This window comes from Sciurus carolinensis, chromosome 12 (genome assembly GCF_902686445.1).
Source record: "Sciurus carolinensis chromosome 12, mSciCar1.2, whole genome shotgun sequence".
Lineage (NCBI taxonomy): Eukaryota > Metazoa > Chordata > Mammalia > Rodentia > Sciuridae > Sciurus > Sciurus carolinensis.
This window is the reverse complement of record NC_062224.1, coordinates 103,140,245-103,161,824: the sequence shown is the minus strand read 5'-3', so window position 1 is coordinate 103,161,824 and position 21,580 is coordinate 103,140,245. Positions and strand designations below refer to the sequence as shown.

The following is a 21,580-nucleotide window of genomic DNA, read 5'->3' as shown; positions in this document are numbered from 1 at the left end:
TCCTGTCAGTCATTGCCCTTCAGCACTGAGGAGCTCTGCATGCAGGCTTTATGCGTGGTGTCAGGAGCAAGTCTCACTGGAAACATGTCAGTTTGCAAGGAAAGGTATGTTGGCTTGTCACAAAAGCAGTAGTGTTTCTCAAGAGCTCACCTGAAGTAGGACTCTTGAGGGGTAGAGAAAAAGTAGATGCAGTCTCTTCCAGGAATTTATTGTCATACATGGGGAGATGAAGTTCACAGTTACAAGATCAGCAGACATAATGGGTTTATTCAGAATTAAGTACTATATTATCTGGGCCAGATCTCAGTGTAGTGGCATTGGATTTTTAATGTGCCTGAAATGTCAGAACTATAACATGTCTCCTCTTGTCGATCACTTGTATGTATCACTGTATTTACTATAAGCCCACTTGTGTAATTGTCACAAAATACTATATGATTATTGTTTATTTTTTTTCTTTGATTTTAGACATTGTGTGTGTGGCTTCAAATTGTATTTGTGACTTTTCATGTCTTATACCTCAAAAAAATAATGTGTCTGTAACTAGCAAGAGGCAGAGCTTAGGGTTGAAGCCAGCAGTCTACCTGCAGAATCCGAGCAGTAGGCTCCGTCTCCTACACCCATTACAGACAGCTGCACTCTGCCAATGGAAGGGTCCTTTGGCTGCCAAGAGTGTGGGGTTGACTCAGCAGGGAGCATCCCCTCCAGGAAGCCATCCTCCTGCTGCAGTCTGAGCACCTCGTTCATTCATTCACCCACGTAGTTATCACTTGGAAATGGGTGTCAAGCAGAGGACTCAAGGCAGCGGGGCGGGGGACGGGACACACGACACAAAGGCCAATGGAACATTCCATTCCATGGAAGTCTGCTGCAGCTGGAAAGAGAGAGGTGAATATGTGGTTTACTGTCTTATTAAAACTCGGAAGACTGGGCAAGACTGGTCAAAATTGGAATCCGAAAGGATAGTTAAGCAAATCTAACTGAAGAGAGTTAAATCATACTGAAACCTAAAGACCAGAAGTGCTGGTTTTAGGTGAGACTCCAGTTTAAAAAAATGAAGACACAGAGAAAGAAAAGAGGATTCTTTTTTCTGAACATATTTCAATTTTAGTAATATAATTCTTTTTAGGTTTTTCGTACCTGAGTTGGGTTGCAGTTCTCCCTTGGGTCTGTTGTTATTGACCCGAGCCACTGAGGTTTTGGATTGCCTGGGTCATCTAGAGTCAGGCACCTTCCAGGCAGGATCTTCCCAAGCCCACCGCCCTCTCCTTGACTTTGAAGTTTTCTCCTCACTAGAACTAATCTCTAAAATTTTACATTCTGTCACTTGCTTGGTGTGCTTGTAAGCATATTTTACAGCTCTAAACCAGGAATGGACTTTGCCTGGGAGTCTTGTCATTAATTGACATTCCTTGAAGAAAGAGAGGAATGACATTGTGTGTTTTCCAGACATTCCAACTGCTCAATGGCCTCCCCAAAGAAGAAACTTCAGGGTCTCGTGGCTGCAACGATCACACCAATGACTGAGAACGGGTAACTATCTTTCGGGACCTATCGGGGATCTGCTTTCATCCAACTGAAAAGGAGGGAAACTCTCTTCAACGACCGTGACTTAGGCCCTGCGCCCCTGGGGGTGCCCTTGCCAAATGGCAGCTTCTGTGAGTTGTCCCTCTTCACTGTTTCTGACCCCCAAGTCAGGAAAGGGCTTTCGATATCACTGTGCAGAAAGGGAGAAGCAAAGAAATGGCAGCTTGCTTGCCCCCAAGGTCTGTAGCTCCACTAAGCAGTCTCCTACAAGTTCACCACAGCCCTGGCTTTCCCACGTTGGGCCAGGAGAACTGGATGGGAAGAATCCCATTTCAGCACGATTTGGCATCAAGCACTTTTCTGGCCACTCGGGGGGTCCTGTCCCTAGATACCTGCGTGGTGCACGATTCAGCCAGGCTGTTTAGGGAGGTGGGCGTCACCCAGCGACAGAGAACACGTTTGGCAAGGCAAGCGTGAGGCCCTGGGTTGGAGCTCCAGCAGCTCAGACTTGATGAAATAACCTTCCCTGTGGAAGGTGGGAGGGTGTCGTGGGCAGGCTTACAGTCTCATCAGTATCGATTAAATACTGGGAGGGAGGGAGCAGGAGCAGGAGCACACGATTGGGGCACAATCATCTCCAAGCCAGCATTTCGCTTCCAGGTGAATATGGTAGCAGTCCCTTTGCAAGATCCTGCGATGACCTTGTGCCACAGGTGACCGACCATTCACTATATACATCCTCTTTTTGATCTGTCTGAGGTGGCCAGCACCAAAACAGTCAGAATTCTGGCTTTTTCTTTTTTAATTCCTCCTTCCTTCCTCTATAAAAAATAATAATAACAGACATTAGAGAGTGATGAGCATTAAATGAGATAATCCATACAACAGTGCCTAGCACAGGGTCAGTAATTTGAACTTTTATTACAAAAGAAGATAAGGGCCAGAGGAAGACAAGCTGTTTAGAATACCTTTTTTTTTTTTTTTTTTTTTTTTAAAAAAGCCTTCATCCCTGGTGTTTTCTTGCTGAATTTGTGGACCTTAACTTTACCCCTTTAAAGTGGATGACATCTCTTACGACTTTTACTATCCTCAAAGTTGGCCACATCACATTTCTCCCTGAGATCACTGTATCCCAAAATATTTGGCCTCTAGATCCATAACAACAACAACAAAAAATCCATCCTCACTGGATCTAACTTGCTGAGGTGGCTTTTAGATTAGTCAGCCAGTGAATAATAGTTTCCCCCCATTACTTCTCCCTTTCCACAAGTCCTCAGAAAGACTGAAGTCAGCTGTTTGTCAGTGCATCAGCCATTTGCTGGGCAGATAAAGCAGAAGGCACATGACGCGTGAGTTTCCTGTAAAGAGCAGGATCCTCTCTGTAAGCCGAAAACACTCTATCTGGTCTGTGCTACTTTAACCTTTGAAAAAGAACCTGGTTAGCCTGGAAGTGGCTTCTTGAAACAGTCTTCCTTGCTTATCTCAGTCCCCTGCGTGTGTCGCTGTGTGCTCCTGCCTATTCAGCTGTTTGCCTGGAAGCCGGGTCCCCTGTGTTAGAGATAACTAAAACGACTCTGCTTTTCCGGATCCTTTCCCATTTCTCAAAGTCTTCTGACCCTGTTACCTCTGTTTCACCATTTCTTCTTCTTTTTTTTTTTTTAATCAGGTCTTCTTTTCTCTACCAGGAACCTCACTTTCCTGAAATGAAAAAAGAATGCTTTCTTTGTAGGAGACGTCTAAGAATTAAATAAGTTTCAAGCCAGACTTGGTGACTCAGAAGGCAGAGAGAGGAGGGTCACAAACTCCAGGCCAGCCTCAAGTCACTTAGCAAGACCCTGTCTTAAACTAAAAAAATAGGAGAGACTGGGGTGTGACTCTGTAGGTTCAATCCCCAGTGCCTGGGGGGGTGTGGGGGGAGGAGTTCAACCACATTATCTCTAAGACCCATTCTGACTCTTGAGTCCACCCTGTGGGCAGTACTCGGAATACGTCATTAGCCATATTGTGAGTATCGCCCTTTAGTAAGACTATAAAGCAGCTGTGACCCCAGTCCATTCTCCTCCCTGCAGCCCAGTGAGCTTCCTAGTACATAAATCTGAGGTCTTCTTTTTAGGAATCTGTTGACTTCCTTTTGTTGAAGCCCTACCTTTCATTCTGTGGCCCAGGGACCAGTTGCTCCAGTGTCACATAGGAACTTGGTCAGAAGGCAGGATCTCAGAACCTACCACCTACCACTGAACCAGGACCTGCATTTTACCAAGTGGTCCCAGATGATTCTGTAGTGCCTTGAAGTCTGAGATGAACTGGTCTAAAGGTTAAAGCCCAGACTCCCTGGAATGCAGAGGAGGTCCTTCATAATCTACCTGTCATTTCTTATTTCGTCATGACTGTTGCCCTAAACACATCAGAGCCTTTCTTCCCTTCCAGGCTTCCTGCCTTTGTGCATCTGCTTCCTGTCCTTCTCCTCTCTCTACTCTGCTTGAGTGTTTCCATTTATGCATCGAAAACATGGAGGGGCTGCCAGACAAAGCACATGCCTGTAATCCCAGCGACTCAGGAGGCTGAGGCAGGAGGATCATGAGTTCAAAGCCAGCCTCAGCAAAAGTGAGGCACTAAGCAACTCAGTGAGACCTTGTCTCTAAATAAAATACAAGATAGGGCTGGGGATGTGGCTCAGTGGTTGAGTGCCCCTAAGTTCAAAATCCCCAGCACCCCCCAAAATAAATAAATAAATAAAACATCGCAGGGCAAAAGAAAATTTTCCCCTCTTCCCTGAAGGTTTGAGTCTTTATTTCTGTCGAAATAAACTGGCAACAGATTTAAAAAAAGAAAAGCATGCAAATTTGTTTAATGTGCACACATGCACAGGAGTCATACCAAATATGAAAGTCAAAGAAAGGCCAAGTGACTGGAGGTCGAAATACCCTCTTCACAGTGGAGAGGGAATTGGGATTGCAGGCACTTTTAGAGGAAGAGTAAGTTTTTTTTTTGTTTGTTTGTTTGTTTCTGAGAAATAAATGGGCCCCAAAAGTGGACAGTAGTTCATAAATGGTTTTGGGGGTTTAGTTTTGTTTTCTGGAAACTGAATGACAGAGAAGAACAGACAGGAGCTTGTGACTGTGTTTTGGTGTGGTGATGTTCCCACTTTTTCTTCTGGCAGTGTGAGCTTAATATTCCCTGGTCAGTAAGGTTTCACACAGGAGATGAAAGTGGAGTTAGGGGCTGGGAAGATAGCTCAGCTGGTAGAGTGCTTGCCTCGCAAGCACAAGGCCCTGAGTTCGATCCCCAGTAACACCAAAAAAAAGAAAATGGAGTTAGGTTCCTTCTGGTAAGAAGGTCAGAGTGCCCCCTGGTGCCTGGGGAAGGAGCAGGAGGTCAGAAAGTCCATGGTTGTGAGCCTGGTCCTACGTGCCTTTAGCCTCCTTCAGTTCAGAGTACTCAGCACACCAAAGCTCATACGCTGGGCCTGTTTCCCAGCCCAACACTGTTGATACCCCCGTTTACCGGTGACGAGTTCTGCTCCTTCTAATGTTGAAGATTGAACACTAGGGAAGCACGCCAAGGCAAGCATATTAAGCAGGTTTATTTAAAGGTAATAATATAGACTTCTCCCGGCAGGAAGAAGGGGGCCATGGCTGATGTTCTAAAGTCCCAAGAAGTGAGCACACCCTACATCTTTTATAGGTTAAAGTCTCTTTTGTTCTCCAGTTTTCTCCCCCCTTATCTCTCCTTCCTGCCTACGTGACTAGGCCTGGTTTTGCATTAAGTGAGAAGCCATGGGCAGGGGGAGGGCCAGGGTGATTCAGGCAGGCAAGGGCCCAAGGGGCATTAATTAGCAGCTCCATGCTTGCAGTCCTTGATGAAGGCAGGTAAATTTGGTAATCAATGGGCTCTGGAGCTCCTTGACATTCCATTCTTCCAGGGGCAGTCTCCAACTTCCAGAGGCAGATGGCTTCATGGCTTCATTTCCTTGAATTGACCCGATTTCCTATTTCTACACTAACTACCTGTCCTTAATTCTGGCTTCACTGTCCTTGGGGAATTCTTCTCCGCTCCCCTAGAAGGACCTAGAGGATCCTCCCTAGTATCCTCTGCAACCCTGGGCACACCTTTCTGCATAGCATCAGAGATACATCCTGCTGTTGTGCCTTACTCAACAGGTATTTACTGAGTGCCACACAACAGGTAAGAACTGGGCATGTGTCTTATTTATTTTGTATCTCCAGCATCTAGTGGCATCGGGGTAGGTGTTGTTTCGTGAGTGAACATGCTTTGGAAATGACTAATACCAATAGTCAAGAGAAAGAAAGAGAAGCAGCTCACGTTGATTGAGTAGATCCCCTGTGTCTTTCTTCATCCTGGGTATTTTTATTTATGTGTTGTAGTGTAATCCTGACAACGAATCTGTGAGGGATCTCTCTCTCTCTCTCTCTCTCTCTCTCTCTCTCTCTCTCTCTCTCTCTCTCTCTCTTTCTTTCTCTCTCTTTCTTTCTCTTCCCCCCTCCCCCCCTTTTCTTTTGTACCAGGGATTGAATCCAGGGGTCCGAAACCACTGAGCCACATCCCCAGCCCTTTTTATTTTTTATTTTGAGACAGGGTCTCACTAAGTTGCTTATTGCCTCACTAAATTGCTGAGACTGGCTTTGAACTTGTATTCCTCCTGCCTCAGCCTCCTGACCTTCTGGGAATACAGGCACGCACCAGCACACTGACTTATATTTTATTCAGAGACAGGGTCTCGATAAATTGCTTAGGGCCTCACAAAGTTGAAGAAGCCAGCTTTGAACTCACAATCCTCCTACCTCTGGCTCCCGAGCTGCTGGGATTATTGGCTTGTGCCACTGTATCTCTATTTTTGAGGTTAAAGATGCTGCAGACTTTAAAAATGAAAGACGAGCGTGCTTGCCCAAGCCACATAGCTGAAAATCAGGTCTTTCTCCCCCATCCCACCCATTATCCAAACATTTCTTTTTCTTTCTTTCTTTTTTTTTTTTTTTTTTTTTTCACTGCTAGCGATTGAACCCAGGATTTTGCACATGCCGGACAAGTGTTCCACCACTGAGCTGCATCCTCAGGCCCCAGCTTCATTTTTAACAGGAGGAAAAAGACACTTGCCTTCCTTAGTTGCTTCAAGAAATCACCTTTTGGGCTGAGGTTGTGGCTCAGTGGTAGAGCACTTGCCTCACATGTGTGAGGCACGGGGTTCAATTCTCAGCACCACATATGAATAAATAAAGGTCCATTAACAACTAAAAAAATTAAAAAAAAAAAAAAAACACCTTTTCCTTTGGGCACGTACACAATCATTAGAACAAAAAGTCCATTTCAGATTGGCAAAACTCTCAAGAAAAAAGTTGTGTTTCTCCCTCAGATGCCCTTGGCAACACCGTGGGAATCTGTGTAGCACCCTCTCGGAAGACAAACCTGTTAGCCCTATCGGAAAAGGCCTGGCCTCCTGGGGTTGGAGTCGCATCCGTTACTGTCTTTTTAAAGTGTTGGGGAGGCCAAATGACCAACGTGCCAGAACAGAACATTTCCCACCTCCTGCAGGGTGGAACAGCTTGGTCCCTGCGTGCTTCTCTGCCTAGGAAGTTGTGAAGCAGCCACGTCGTTATTTTGCCAAGGGCTCATGTAACTTCTCTCTGTTCTTGAATGCGAGAGTTATGTATAAAAGCAAAAGAAAATGGAAAGTCCAGTTTTCTGATAGGCATGCCCCATCATACCAGTTCTATTGATTCTGTCATGTCCAGGTGACCATCTTTCATGGTGTGTCATATGCCAGAGAGGAAGCAAACGCCATCAGGGATTTCACTGTAAAAAGCTGCTTCAGAACAATTGTCCTAACCCTTATGCCCTGAGAGTAAAGCTGTGTAGCATCTGCATGCAATTTCACACTCGGCCATTCTGGGCCTCAGTTTGTGGTGAGAATAATTCGATAGGAGTTCCTTCCTCGTGTATAGTTTGGATAAACTCAGTGTCTAAGAATAGAATATTAAATAAATTACGTTCATCCATGAAATGGAATGTTGTATAGCCAGGATAGTAACAGAATATCTAAAAATTCGGAGACTGCTCCATTTAGAATGTTAAGTGAAAAATATTATAAAATGATTTATAATAAGGTTATATAAGAAAATAATACGCTGTGTATATGTGAATATAAAAATGACAAACTAAGAGGAATTATCTCCAGGAAAATGCCAGGTAGGGTTTCTTTTTTCCTTTTTGATTGCATGTGCTTTCTAAAATAATCTATATAACCTCTGGACTAGGGGGGGAAAATTAAGCACTTTTATTTTTTAAAAAATATCATGGAGGGGCTGGGGAGATAGCTCAGTGGGTTCAATCCCTAGCACCGCAAAAAAAAAAAAAAAATCAATCATGGAGCCAGCTGTGGTAGTGCACACCTATAATCCCAGAGACTTGGGAGGCTAAGGCAGGAGGATCACAGGTTTGAGGCCAGCCTCAGTAACTTAGCAAGACCCTATCTCAAAATAAAATATTAGAAAAGGACCGGGGATGTAGCCTAGTGGTAAAATGCCACTGTGTTCAATCCCCAGTACCACTAAGTAATCAATCAATCAATCAATCATGGACCTAAAGCAAAGAATCTGCAACCACAGGGATTGAAAGACGGCAACCTGGGGTTGAGAATGAGAATGGAACAGCAAGCATGGGTTCAGGTCTGGGCCGCTGTCCCCCAGGTGTCTAGCGATAAGGTGTATTTTCAGGTGCACAGTCTGAGAAGGGGCATCACAGCCTTCTCAGGTGCACTGACATGCCTCACTTCTTTGAGCACCTCGCTCCAAATGCCCAGAAGTTAGGAAGAAAAATCAGTCTCATTTCTACTCTCTCTGGTGATTTCCTGATACTTGATAACAGACCAGTGCCTTCAGCCATGAAATTAGGCCTGGGTACCATAAGAAGGTAGTATAGAGAGGAAAACAGGGGAGGGGCAGTGTCCCCACAGAGAATGATTACCCTCATCCTGCCATTTGGGGCACCTCTGTGACAGATGTGAAAACAGCCCAGGGATGATTTCACCGGGTCCTCTGGTGACTTGAACTGCTGAGGCTCTGCCAAGGGCTGCACCTGCTGAGTCAGGCAGGGATTTGAAAGGACTGAGGTGGCCTGGGGCACATCCAGGCCTCTGTTGACCCAGCACTGCTCTTCCCAGCTATGTGGAAATATAGACCTGGCATTGTCCGATACCCTGGCTTTTACAGATTGTCATTTTTTTTTAATATGCAAAAAAAAAAAAATTTAACATTGTGTAAGTCATAGAACACATTTAGAGGTCTCCCCTTTTCAACCTGTGGTCTCTCTTAGGACATTTGGTAGTTTCAAAAGGCCACAGGTCCAAGGATATTCTCTGGGCACTTCTGCCACTGCCTCAGAAATTCTAACATTGATCCCCTCCCTGTAGGTTAGGGACATTTTGTAAGAAATAAAGTGTGCTTTCTACTTTCTCAATGGACCAGATAATGCATCATCCATTAGCATCCCTAGCCTGAGGGAAATGTCAGGTGACATTGCCTCCAGCAAGGCCAGATGGACTGTGGCGAGGAGCTGGGTGAATGTACGGGACGCCTGATTCACTCGGACCATAACACAGTATGAAGTTCACTGAGGAAAGAGACTTGGAGTTTCACTTGCTGGCCTAGATCTGCCCAAAGGTACAACCAACTCCCTAGAAAGAGGAAGACATCAGAGTAGGGTCAGACAGATAGCAGCTCTCAAGAATGTTCAAGGAAGCCGGATGCTGTGGTGCACAGCTATAATCCTAGCCATTCGGGAGGCTGAGTCAGGAGGATCACAAATTCAAGGCCAGACTCAGCAACTTGGCAAGGTCCCGAGAAACTTGGTTTAACCCTGTCTCAAAATAAAAAGGGTTGGACACCAGGCGTGGTGGTGCATGCCTCTAATCCCAGTGACTTGGGAGGCTGAAGCAGGAGGATCGCAGGTTGGAAGCCAGCTTCAGCAACTTAGCAAAGCTGTAAGCAAGACCCTGTCTCAATAAAAAAATAGAAATGACTGGGAATGTAAACGAGTGGCATAGCCCCACTGGGTTCAGTTTCCAGCACTAGGGGTGGGGGACTAGTTAGAGGGAAGGAAGAGCATCAGGTTTTGTCCTCATTCTTCTTCCAGACCCACTTCCTTCCCAGCCTCCCTCCTGGGGATTAATCAGCTCTTTTCTGAACACCCCTACACTTAATTTTTGACTTGGTGTTTTTGTTTTCTTATTTTAATTAATTGTGTACACTATCTCCTTGAAATTTGAAAGCATCATGCAAATGGAAGTGTCCACGTGGCCACTTCTGTGCCCAGCCTGGCTTGAGCACCACCTTGGGTCAGGCACAGACGAGGGCAGGGAGGGGTACACAGGTACAGGCCAACCCCTGTGACCTTGAAACTGCGCTGAAGCACCAGTTTTCTGAGTAACAGGCTCAGCTCGGCCTCGCTCTCCGCTCTCGGTGGTCTCCGTGGGCAGTAGCTGCCTCTGCATTCTTTGCCTTTCCTATCTTTCCCTTTAATCTCACAGTCGGCGATTTTCTATTCAATCTCGTTCCTATTTCCTTTGACAAATACTATCCTTTGATGTCCAATTCCTAGATGCTTCAGATTTTTGTTCATTGCTCTTAAGGAATACAATAAGTAAAGATGAAAAGAATGTTAACAAGGCTAAAATTAAATTAGGATTCTCTGGCCCTACTAACAAGTACAAATGGTAGCCAGCTAGTACTTGGTGTTCTTGGCAACATGACATTAACCCAGACCTGCCGTAGCTTTCCTTTGAATTTCTGTCCATCATCCGTCCTCCCCACCTGCCCTTTGACTGGGGATAGGCGCTTAATATAAGTTGTTTATGAGTCTGTTTGTAGATTTTAAAATCAATATGACTTTATGGAAAAAAAAAAAAGCAAGGAGTTCGAGGCATAATCAGTTAACACAAGTACTTATAAGAACACACTCATCACCTTAGGCGTGGATCCTTCCGAGGTCATTTTGCCACAGACTGCAAAGTTCATGGGTATCTTGTGAAAATGCAGGTTCTGACTGGGTAGGCCTGTGTGTGACTGGGATTCTTCATACTCATCTGCTCCACCAGATGCTACTGTTCCCTGGACCTCACTTTGAGAGACAAAGTGACAGCAAAGTTCCTTTCCATTTAAAACAAATGCAGACTGGTTTAAGCCTTCATTCATTGTCAGAAGTATTAAGTGCTAAAATTCTTAAATTCTCAGACTGAATTTTCCTGTCTCATAAGCCTAAGGAATTCCTAACAGGTAGAAAGATTCTCATATCACCATGTGCCCAACCATCACTCTTCCCAAAAGAGGACAAGAGAGGATTAGGTGAACTGTGTTTTTTTTATTTATTTATTTATTTATTTATTTATTTATTTATTTATTTTTTGCGGTACTGGGGATTTGAACCCAGGGCCTTGTGCTTGCGAGGCAAGCACTCAACCAACTGAGCTATATCCCCAGCCCATGAACTGTGTTTTAAATATTACTTGTGATGAAATTTAAATGTAAAGCCTCTGTTTACAATCAATAGTGTTGGGGAATTTTGTTTTGTTTTAGTTTTTTGTTATTGTGTTTTTTGCATGACTGGGGTCAGAACCCAGGGCCTCCAGTGAGCTGGGCAAGTCCTCTCCAGCCCTTTCATTGTCATTTTTGAGACAGGGTCTCAGTAAGTCTCCCATGTTGGCCTCAAATTTGCAATCCTCCTTTTCTTAGCCTCCCAAGTCCCTGAGATTATAGGCATGCACCACCTAATAGCATTTCGCTTATGTAAATGAGACACATTAGTTGAGTGGAGAAATCACCAGATTCAGAAAAACAAGAACAAAAAAAATTCCAGCCATTATTCAGAACAGGCTAAGAATTTCACACACTGGCCAGTGGGTTTTTAATAACTAGTAATAAGAGAGTAGTTTATAGACCTGGGAATGGGCTGAATAATCATCTAAAAATACTAAGCATTCTTTCCCATTTTTTTTCCCCATATCTTTTAGAGAAATCAACTTTTCAGTAATTGGTCAGTATGTGGATTATCTGGTGAAAGAACAGGGAGTGAAGAACATTTTTGGTAAGTCACCTTGGAATTTCTGTGTCTCTAGCTCAGTCCTCAGAAGGTAGATCTCTGACCAGGAGGTCCCAGAATCACTGTATCATGTCATGGGTCTTTGTGAAACCTGGCTAAGCTAACTCAAAGCTGCGAATTTGTAGTCTTCCTTTAAACCTATAGGACCCCTTGATAGTTTATCTCATTTGGTGGTACCAACTGATAGGGCATTGCTCTTATCCCAGTTTAGGGTTGAAAATCTGTGGCTCCATTACACTCTTTTGATGAGGTTATTCAACTAAGAAGTGGGAGAATAGCCACTAAGCCCTCTTAAATCTCAACTAAACCCTCTTAGCTCTCTTAAGAGTGGGCTCTGCTCTGTCTGCACCTGTGCTTTCAGATTGTGAATGGAAGAAAGACTCCAAGTATAGCACACAAAAGAACCAACAGGAATAGCATTTATCCCCATTTATTGCAGAGAGAGTGAAGGTTTAAAAAAAAAAAATCAGACCTTTTAAGCCTAAAAACTGCTTTTGAGCTGTGTGTTGTTCTGGGTGCTCCAACCCTTGACTGGGTTTTCATTCTGAGGACACTATGCTTGGGCCCTACAGGCACCTCAGGTTCAAACTTGTGAAAAACTGACCCAAGCCACATGTCAAACCAAGACCTGATTACAGAACCACTCGGTGTCCCCTGCAGCTCCAAGTCAGATTCTTACTCCTCAGAGGGCCCCAGGACTACCCTGGACATCAGGATGGGCAGGAGCACCTCTAGGCAGAGCACACCTGAGCACCTCAAGCCCCCAAGGAAGGGATAAAAACATTTCTCCTCCCTGCCTGGCCTGCCCTATTCCAGCCCAGTGCTCAGGCTTGGAGGTCAAGATCCAGAGTGTGCTGCCTGCACACGAGGCCTCCGTCTCGCACAGGACTCATTGGCTCTTCCTCTGATCACAGAGAGATGATTGTATGGAAGCGGAAGAGGAAGGAGGATGAGTTCCAGAATCAAGCAGTTCTGGGTTTGAGGTTAAATCGTTTCATGTTTCTTTAGTCAGCTTTTTTTTTTGCTGCTGTGACTAAATGATGTGACCAGCACAATTATAGAGGAGAAGTTTATTTGTGGGCTCATGGTTTCAGAGGTCTGAGTCCATAGAAGGCCGACTCCTTTCCTCGGGGCTCAAGGTGAGACTGAACATCGTGACAGGAGAGGGTGGCAGAGGGAAGCAGCTTACATTGTGGTGATCAGGAAACAGAGAGAGACTCTACTCTCCAGATACAAAATATGTACCCCATAGCCACGCCCCAATTCCCACCTCCTCCAAGCACACCCTACCACTTCAGTTAATCCCATCAGGGATTAATTCACTGATTGGGTTAAGACTCTTACAACCCAATCGTTTCTCCTCTGAACCTTCCTGCATTTTTTTATATGTGAGCTTTTGGGGAACACCTCACATCCAAACCATAACACTGACCTCATATTTTCTACTGTAAATGAATTTCTGCTTTGCTGGGTTGTGAAAATAAGGGAATATTGAGTTCTTGATACAAAAAATTATTAGTACCCCTTGTGCTCAGTGTCAGACTGTGGACAGGTCGCTTGGGATCTGCAGCGTGCAAAAGCACCCATGTAGGTTCCCCACCCATGACCTGCCAGGACTGGATGGGGTTGATGTTCCTGCCCTGTAAGCCCAGATATAGAACTGGGTGATGTGTTTGGAGATTGGCCTCAATGTGGGCAGATATCTGTCTCTATTCAAAATATTTGGCATCTGTCCCTGATAACAAGGACAGACTTGTAATCGCAAGTCTCAATTAACCTTCCCACTGCTCTGGATAAAGTGAAGGAAGGAAAAACACGGAGCCTGAAGTGAAAATGGGCACGTGGCATCTTCCCCACCGCGCTTGAGCTCCATCCTCTGATCATTCCTGTGTCCCTCCCCTGAGGGCGGGGATCTGTGACCCTCACTTCCGTCCGTGGGGTTGGAGGAGCAGAAGGCAGGAGCTGGTCCCACTGACCCACTCTTTGTTTGGAACAGTGAATGGCACTACTGGAGAAGGCCTGTCCCTGAGCGTCTCCGAACGTCGCCGGGTCGCAGAGGAGTGGGTGACACAAGGAAGGAACAAGTAAGTGACTCCGTGGAGATAAAACACTGTATACCGGCCAGAGCTGTGCTGGCTGAGGCTCCTCCCCAGGGATGCTGCCTCCCCACTGTCTGTCAGAAGAGGTCAGAAGCCAGCTGGAGGTCTGCTGGCGGGAAGATGAGCAGGGGCCCAGGACATCCTGCACCTCAGTGAGGGGAACCCTTCCTGTCTTGTGGAAGGGCATCCAGTCTGCTTGGCATACCACTGGAAAATTGCCTCTTTCCAGCCACAAGGCCAGTCCTCTCAGGGCTGCCTGTCCCTGGGATGAAGGGTAAGTGGACAAGGAGGTGGTGACTGACAGGCTGGCCGCCCAGCTCTTCTGCTGAGTAGTTCATAGTTCACATTCCTTCCCTCCTCAGGGAGGGAGCCCCCAGCTGGCAAGGACTGGGGATGTGGCTCAGTGGTAGATGCCAAGCAAGTGTGAGGCCCTGGGTTCAATCCCCAGCACTGCCATAAAAGAAGAAAAGCTGCCTGTGGGGACAGAACAGCCTGTCAGCCCTCCTTTCTTCACTTTGAAGTCTTATTATCCTTTCAAAATGCAAACCTGATCCTGTCACTTCCCAGCAAGACCCCAGTTAGCCCAGGATTCAGTGAGCCAAGGAGCACTGAGGATTCAGTAATGGGCATAAACGGGCATGTGGTGATGGAATTCACAACCGAGCTTGGCTAATCCTGCCCGAGAAGACCAGTTTCTATCGCACTCCCTGCCCGCAGAGAGATAAGACACAGGCCTGGTTCTTTTGAGCTCTTTATTTTGCGCGCTTCTTCCTCATAGTTCTTTCTTTGTTCTCCTTCTTTGTGGAACTTACACTCCAATATATACAGTACTTGTAACCAATCAGCATTTTCGCACGAGGGGAGAGCATTAACAGATACAGGCAGCGAAGGCAGGCATATAGTGGACCTGTACTGTCCATCAGGGAACTTAGCCAATCCCTGGAACTTCCTCAAAATAATGTCAGTTGTTTGTGCAAAAGTTAACTGCTCTGGCTCACTGCCAGGCGCCATCTTAGCCTTGCCACACCTAGGGCCAGGGGTCCGGCCGAAACCCCGACAGTTCCCCCTTTTCTCTTTTAAAAAGAAAAGGAAAGCTCGGGACCGTGCCTGTCTTAGGCGGAGTGGTCAACCACCGTCCTTACCCGTCATTGGATAACTGTAGAGCATGCTACAGCTCCTGTCTTAGGTCGGTACAGTGGTCACCTCCTTCCTTACCCGTCTGGCTAGCGATCCAGCCTCGTGAGCCATACTTGTGGGGAACTGCCGGCCTCTAGGGCAGCCATGGCCTGATGGAAAATGATACGATCTCTAGCTTGATCTCGGCGCATGCGCATGATAAAGCGTGTGAGGAAGACAACAGCAACAACCATGAACATACAAAAGGCTCCCATACCTGCCCATTGTTTTACAAAACTGAAAGAAGAGGATAGCCAACTTAGCACTTCGGACATAGGGGCTACATTAACTCTAGTAGCATTGAGACTAACAATTTGAGATCTAAGAATAGCAGTAAGATTATCAAATGTATAAGACCAGTTTGTTTGTAGCTGAGCAGACAAGATTCTAGACAAGTTTGCTGCATAGCTAAGGTTATGGTAAGCTACAGGTGTAACGCACAGTCCCGTCAGACGATAAATACATCCCACGTTTAACAGTTCCTGTAGAATGTCCATTTGTTCTTGAAGTAAGTCCACTCGCTGGTTCATAAGGAGTATGCCTGCTGTTAGATGTTGGTTTAGGGTCTCTTTAGTCTGTAAGGCTGCAGCTATATTTTCGGTCAAGTGATTGACTGCTGTTGCTGTAGGTATGGCAGTTGCTAGTGCTGCTGTTGCAGAAACCACTATTGCAGTGACCATAGCCGCTGTGATGTCAGATTCTCTCCTGTTTCTTGATAGTAACACTGGCAATTTTGCATCTGTAACAGAGACTGGGACTGGTAGGAAGGTAGGAACACACATTAAGTCTGCCAGCAGGAACCTAGAAGCATTTTAGCACAAATCTAAAGTACAATTGAAAGAAGCAGTTGTTTTGTTACATAGTTGAACTGTTCCTCCTAAGAGACTAAAAAGAGGTAGTAAGTTAGTTTATTCCGTGGAAACACACAAACTGAGCCGTAGCTCCAGTAAAGCACCGAGTTACCCTTATTACCCAGAGTTAAAAAACCCCAAACAAAGAGACAAAGAGAAAGTTTATCTTTAGGGGACCTGAAGGTCTCCTCTATTCCCCCTTTTTGTTTTTAAAGAGCATTTTTGAGGGTGAGATGTGTATGTTCAATAATACCTTGTTTTTGTGGGTTATAAGGTACATCTGTGGTTAGAGTTATTTTAATTTTAGTGAGGAATTGGTTCTTACCAATTTTAGTTTTTAAAGAAAAATTTAGACTTTATAATGTAGTACAATCTTTAACAGTTGTTTAACCATAATTGTATAAACCCCTATTTTTAAGACAATTGTTTTAAAGAATAAAGCTTAAGAGACACAAAGTTAAGAATGAATTGGTGTTTTTAAGAAAACTTTGTTATTTTACCATGTCATTTTACCATATAGATTAAACTTTGGCTTATATCAGAACATTAGTATTTCACCTTAGGAAAAACCTTAAATAGCTTTAGCTGTTTTACATACACACCACCAACTTAGTTACACACAGACTTGTTGAAACTTGCCCTTTGTTACACACAGACTTTTTTATCCAGAAACATTTTCTTTTCCTTTTTATTAAATACATTTTTAAACCCAGAACCTTTTATTTTCTCTTCCCTATTTGTTGACCCCTTTTTGTTCACATTCTGAAACAACTCTTATGAAATTTCTGAATTTAGATAAATCACCCTATTTTAATAAGATTAAATATTTTGTTGTTTATAGTACTCTTAATTGAAACACAGTTGAAACTTTTGGGACCCTTTGTATATAGAATATCACTTGTTAGGACATAACTCTTAGTAACCTTGTTTCTAGTTTAGTGAGGACATAAAGTAATTGTAAACCCTTTTTATTTACCAACCTATGAAAACACCAATAATGTTTAAGTATGTTACCCCATGTAATTTAAGGAGTTAAAAGTACTTGATGTTATTTAACAATTAGCATTTCAACTTTGTAAATAAACCAGACGTCTCTACAAACACATTTGAGTAATCCCATACATGTTAACTCCAATTTATTTATTTTATAAAAACCAAGATATCAGACAAGTGTCCTGAACAGGATCCGTTGCCTCTTTCCTGCTGAAGAAAAGTCCTAGAAGCAATTGATATTAGACATTGTTTAACATTAACATTTCATTAGTTTGACCACCTGGAGACTTGTAAGTTATTTTTAAAAATATTTTACTTTTATTAGTTTACTCAATTTGAATTGAACCCTTTTAAATCACGTGAATAAAAGTATTTGGATCCATTTTTAAATTTTAATTTAAGAGCTCTCAGTTTTGACGCAGACAAAACATGACATTAGACAGCACAACATAACATATAACACAAAATTAAAGGCCTTGTAATTTATAGGTGAATGTTCATTGCAATGAAACAGCTGTTTAAAAAACTTCAGTTGAATAAAAAATAGAACTGATCAAAAATAAAATCATTAACCTAGGTATGTAGGATTAAAATTATGAGCTCAAAAATACAGCATTAAAGAAAAAAAACAAAACAAAACAAGAATCCTGAAGAATAAGTCAGTTTTATGCAGCGGCCCAGGAATTTAAAACGGACACTTTTTTTCTTCTTTTCTTCTTATCTTTAGGTTACCCCCCTTTTCTCCTTGAGACGCTGTAGTTACATTCCATTGTGGCAGGGGGAGGGAGGATCACCTAGGACTTTTTAACCCTTTTTTTCCTGGTTGAGAAATCAGGTTAGGTTTGAATGCAGAAAACCACAAAACATTATTTTTTACTACTTTCAAGGAATGGAGCTGCTGAGCTCTCTGCCTAGGGGGACCCTCCCCTAAACTGATTTCCCTCTTTCTAACAAGTTGTTCCTTACACCCACTTTCATTTTTATTTTTGTTTGTCCCTGATCTTATTGACGCCCTTTTTGATGTTTTAGACCTTTTCTCTTATATTTTCTCCAAAACCTGACTGCCCTCAGTCAGAGGCTCCACAAAAGAGTGTTTTTTTTTTTTTTTTTTAACTATTGCCCACAGGTCTCGAGTCTTCACCGGTGTCAATGTCATCATTAATAGGGCGCTTAGACTGCATTGTTAGCTTCCCAAATGTCCTTTCTAGCTCCTCCCCTGAAAGTTCCTCTTTTGAATCTTCTCCTTCTGAGTTATTATTTCTTTCTGAGTTCTGAGAACAGAACCGTTTCTCTTTAATCTCTTCTAAAACCTGACTTCCCTCTTCCAGGGGTCCCTTTAGATTTTGTTTATCTTTATGTTGTAAGCAAGATTTAATCAGGGACCAAATGGCTAAAGTTCCAACAGGTAACAGCTTTTGCTTTTTTGTTATGCGTAGATCCTCTCCCAGGTGCTTCCACTGAGGAATATATTTAACAACCCTTTATCTAAAAACCACGGAGAGACCTTTTTTATGGTATCAAGGAATGCTCAAGCTGTTCTGCCTTCAGCGGCATTCCGTGATTCCCCAACAACTCCCTAAAAGGCTGCTTCATTCCAGTCCCAGACAGTTCTGTTCCTATGATTAAATCTTACAGCACTAAGAGCTCCAAGCACACAAACAAGCCACACAACAAACACAAAAATAACACACACCACACAAACAATCTGGTACCACTGCATCTATCTATGAAGTTTTAATTTTTTTTTTTTTTCTGGGTTCTTTACCCTTCACTGCCGGCTACCAATGACGGACTCAAGGTCATAAATGAACTACCAATGACGGACTCAAGGTCATAAATGAAATACCAATGACGGACTCAAGGTCATAAATGAACTACCAATGACGGACTCAAGGTCATAAATGAACTACCAATGACGGACTCAAGGTCATAAATGAAATACCAATGACGGACTCAAGGTCATAAATGAAAATAAATAATTACCTCTTACTTTATCTGTAGATTCCCGGGTTTCGGCGCCACCTATCGCACTCCCTGCCCGCAGAGAGATAAGACACAGGCCTGGTTCTTTTGAGCTCTTTATTTTGCGCGCTTCTTCCTCATAGTTCTTTCTTTGTTCTCCTTCTTTGTGGAACTTACACTCCAATATATACAGTACTTGTAACCAATCAGCATTTTCGCACGAGGGGAGAGCATTAACAGATACAGGCAGCGAAGGCAGGCATATAGTGGACCTGTACTGTCCATCAGGGAACTTAGCCAATCCCTGGAACTTCCTCAAAATAATGTCAGTTGTTTGTGCAAAAGTTAACTGCTCTGGCTCACTGCCAGGCGCCATCTTAGCCTTGCCACACCTAGGGCCAGGGGTCCGGCCGAAACCCCGACAAGTTTCACTGTGACTGTCTGCCAGGGTCACGTGGAGCACCCCCAAAGATGAACATTGGGATCTCAGAGCAAACGTCCTTTCTGGCCAAATTCTGAGACTTAACATTTAAAAACGGCTTTTAACAGTGAATTCGTTTCTCATTAGACTGATTCCTAGTTGTGCTCTTGGAAAGAGCCTCTTCACCAAACAAAAATACAAATATTATACTTATCAACTTCCTTGTGACACTGTCAAATACGAGGCTAGGCTTGATCAGAATAAGTCCTCAAGTGCTGATTAATCGGTTTTTAATTTTCAAAATTCTATTACTTGACTAACCCTTAAAATTTATTCCCTGGACATTTTTTTTTTTTAATTCTTCAGATTCCTATCTTTACTATTTTCCTTGTTTTTAAAACATTTGAGAGCTTTATCCACCAGTGAGCTGCATCCCCAGTTCTTTTTATTTTTTTATCTTTTGGGGTACTGGGGATTGAACTTAGGGGCACTCGACCACTGAGCCACATCCCCAGCCCTATTTTGTGTTTTATTTAGATTACAGGCATGTGTCACCGGGCCCGGCCCTTTTAATTTTTTTAATTTTGAGACAGGGTCTCACCAAGTTGCTGAGGCCACCTCAAGCTTATGATCCTCCTAATTCAGCCTCCCAAGTTGCTGGATTACAGGCTTGCACCACCACACCAGGCTCAAGGGCTGTATTCTGAAGGCCTTACAGTGGTAACTGATGTCAAGAGACACTTCCCCTTCCTCCCTCCCTCATTCTTATCCTCTTAGTTCAGAGCTACTATTTCTGGATATTGGCGTGTCACCCTTGAGTGGTTGTAACTACAGTATCTTTGGATGAAATTCCTCTTTCAGTCTTGGGGAACATTCTTTGGCAGAGAGGAAGCTGGGAGGTCAGAGCTACTGACCAGTAAGGTGGCAGCTTGCAGCCGAGGCTTCCTTTGTGTGCCAGGGCAGGATGGGGGATTAGCTCCCTGTGTCTCAGCACTGAGATTGAGGTCAACCTTCCTGCTTCCTATGGGAGGATGGTTTTTTTTCCCCTGTAGTTGGCCTCATTTTTTCATTTTTAATAAAAATCAAAAGTCTCCTTTCTCCCCCGCCGCCTTTCCCCTTTTAAAACCAATAGAAAATGTTTCAAAGGAGAAATGAAACATTTCTTGGCCTCCTGAGCACTTAGTGCAGTAAAGTCATAGGGAGCCTCTGAACAGGGCTCTCTTTAGTCTACAGCTGAGTGCTGTGAAGTGCCTCTTGTTAGGTAAAGATACAGTAAGACCATCCCACCAACTCGAGTCCCAGTCTTGAAATTAACCAATTGTTTATTTATTATTATATGTGGTCCTAGAGATTGAACCCAATCCTTGCACCTGGTAGGCAAGCGCTCTACCACCAAGCTATGTCCCCAGGCCCCTGGTCTGGAATTTCTTTTTTTTTTTTTTTTTTTTTTCGGTACTGGGGATCGAACTGAGGGCCTTGTGCTATCAAGGCAAGCACTCTACCAACTGAGCTATCTCCCCAGCCCTTGGAATTTCTTAATTCTCAGCTTTTCTTATCTGTAACATGAGCATACACACCTACCTTCGGTACTTTGTAGTTTGTTGAAAGGATCAAATACAGGTGAACAACTTTAAAATCTATTATTACCTTGTGTGTTAGTCAGCTTTCTGTCACTCTGAAAAAATGCCTGAGAAAATCAAGGGACAAAAGATCTATTTTGGCTCATAGTTTTAGAGGTTTCAGCCCACTGTCACCTAGTTTCATTGCTTCTGGGCCCATGGTGAGATAGGACATTGTAGCCAGGAGCATACGGTTGAGCAAACTGCTCACTTCATCGCAGTCAGGAGACCTTGAGGAAGAAAGGGATATACTCTCCCATCTGAGGCACACCCCCAGTGACCTACTTCCTATAGGAGGCCCACCTTCTACAGATTCTACCACATCCCAATGGTCTATTCAGTGAACCCATTAATAGACTAATCCATTGATGAGCTCAGAGTCCTCATGACCCAATCACTTCCCAAAAGCCCCACCTCTGAACATGGCTGCATTGAGCACTAAGCCTCTATCATGTAAGACTTTGGGGACATTCCAGATCTAAACTATAACACCTTAAAGAAGATATTAGAAGCTGATATGCTCTTGTTAGACCAAGCTCTGGGGTGTCCAGGATACTAATCACAAGTTGTTCTTCTGCCTGCTTAGCAGAGCCTGTATTGCTTTCCATAAGCCCTTTTTCGGAACTTTCTATCCTGTCCTTAATGTGAAGCTCTTGACTAGGAAAGTGTTCTGTTTCCAAGTGTCTTGATTGAAGTGTGAGTTAGTTTAGATGGCACATTCTATCCTGAGAGAACTGCTTTGCTGTAGCTGGTCTTGATATACAAAAATTCTCATTCTAAATACACTTGAATAGGTAGCTTAAATCTGTCAGTATACAGAAA

At 43.8% G+C, this 21,580-nt stretch overlaps 1 protein-coding gene across 3 annotated transcripts in view; it reads left to right on the top strand.

Annotated features, from left to right (window-relative positions):
- Npl (N-acetylneuraminate pyruvate lyase) overlaps positions 1-21,580 on the top strand; it is a 39,549-nt gene that overhangs the window by 2,230 nt on the left and 15,739 nt on the right. For all 3 annotated transcript variants that reach the window (XM_047521467.1, XM_047521468.1, XM_047521469.1), the window contains exons 2-4: positions 1,450-1,533; positions 11,549-11,622; positions 13,634-13,721. In XM_047521467.1, coding sequence (XP_047377423.1) covers positions 1,466-1,533; positions 11,549-11,622; positions 13,634-13,721 — 230 coding nt within the window. In that variant the 5' untranslated portion in view covers positions 1,450-1,465. The remainder of the gene's footprint in view (positions 1-1,449; positions 1,534-11,548; positions 11,623-13,633; positions 13,722-21,580) is intronic.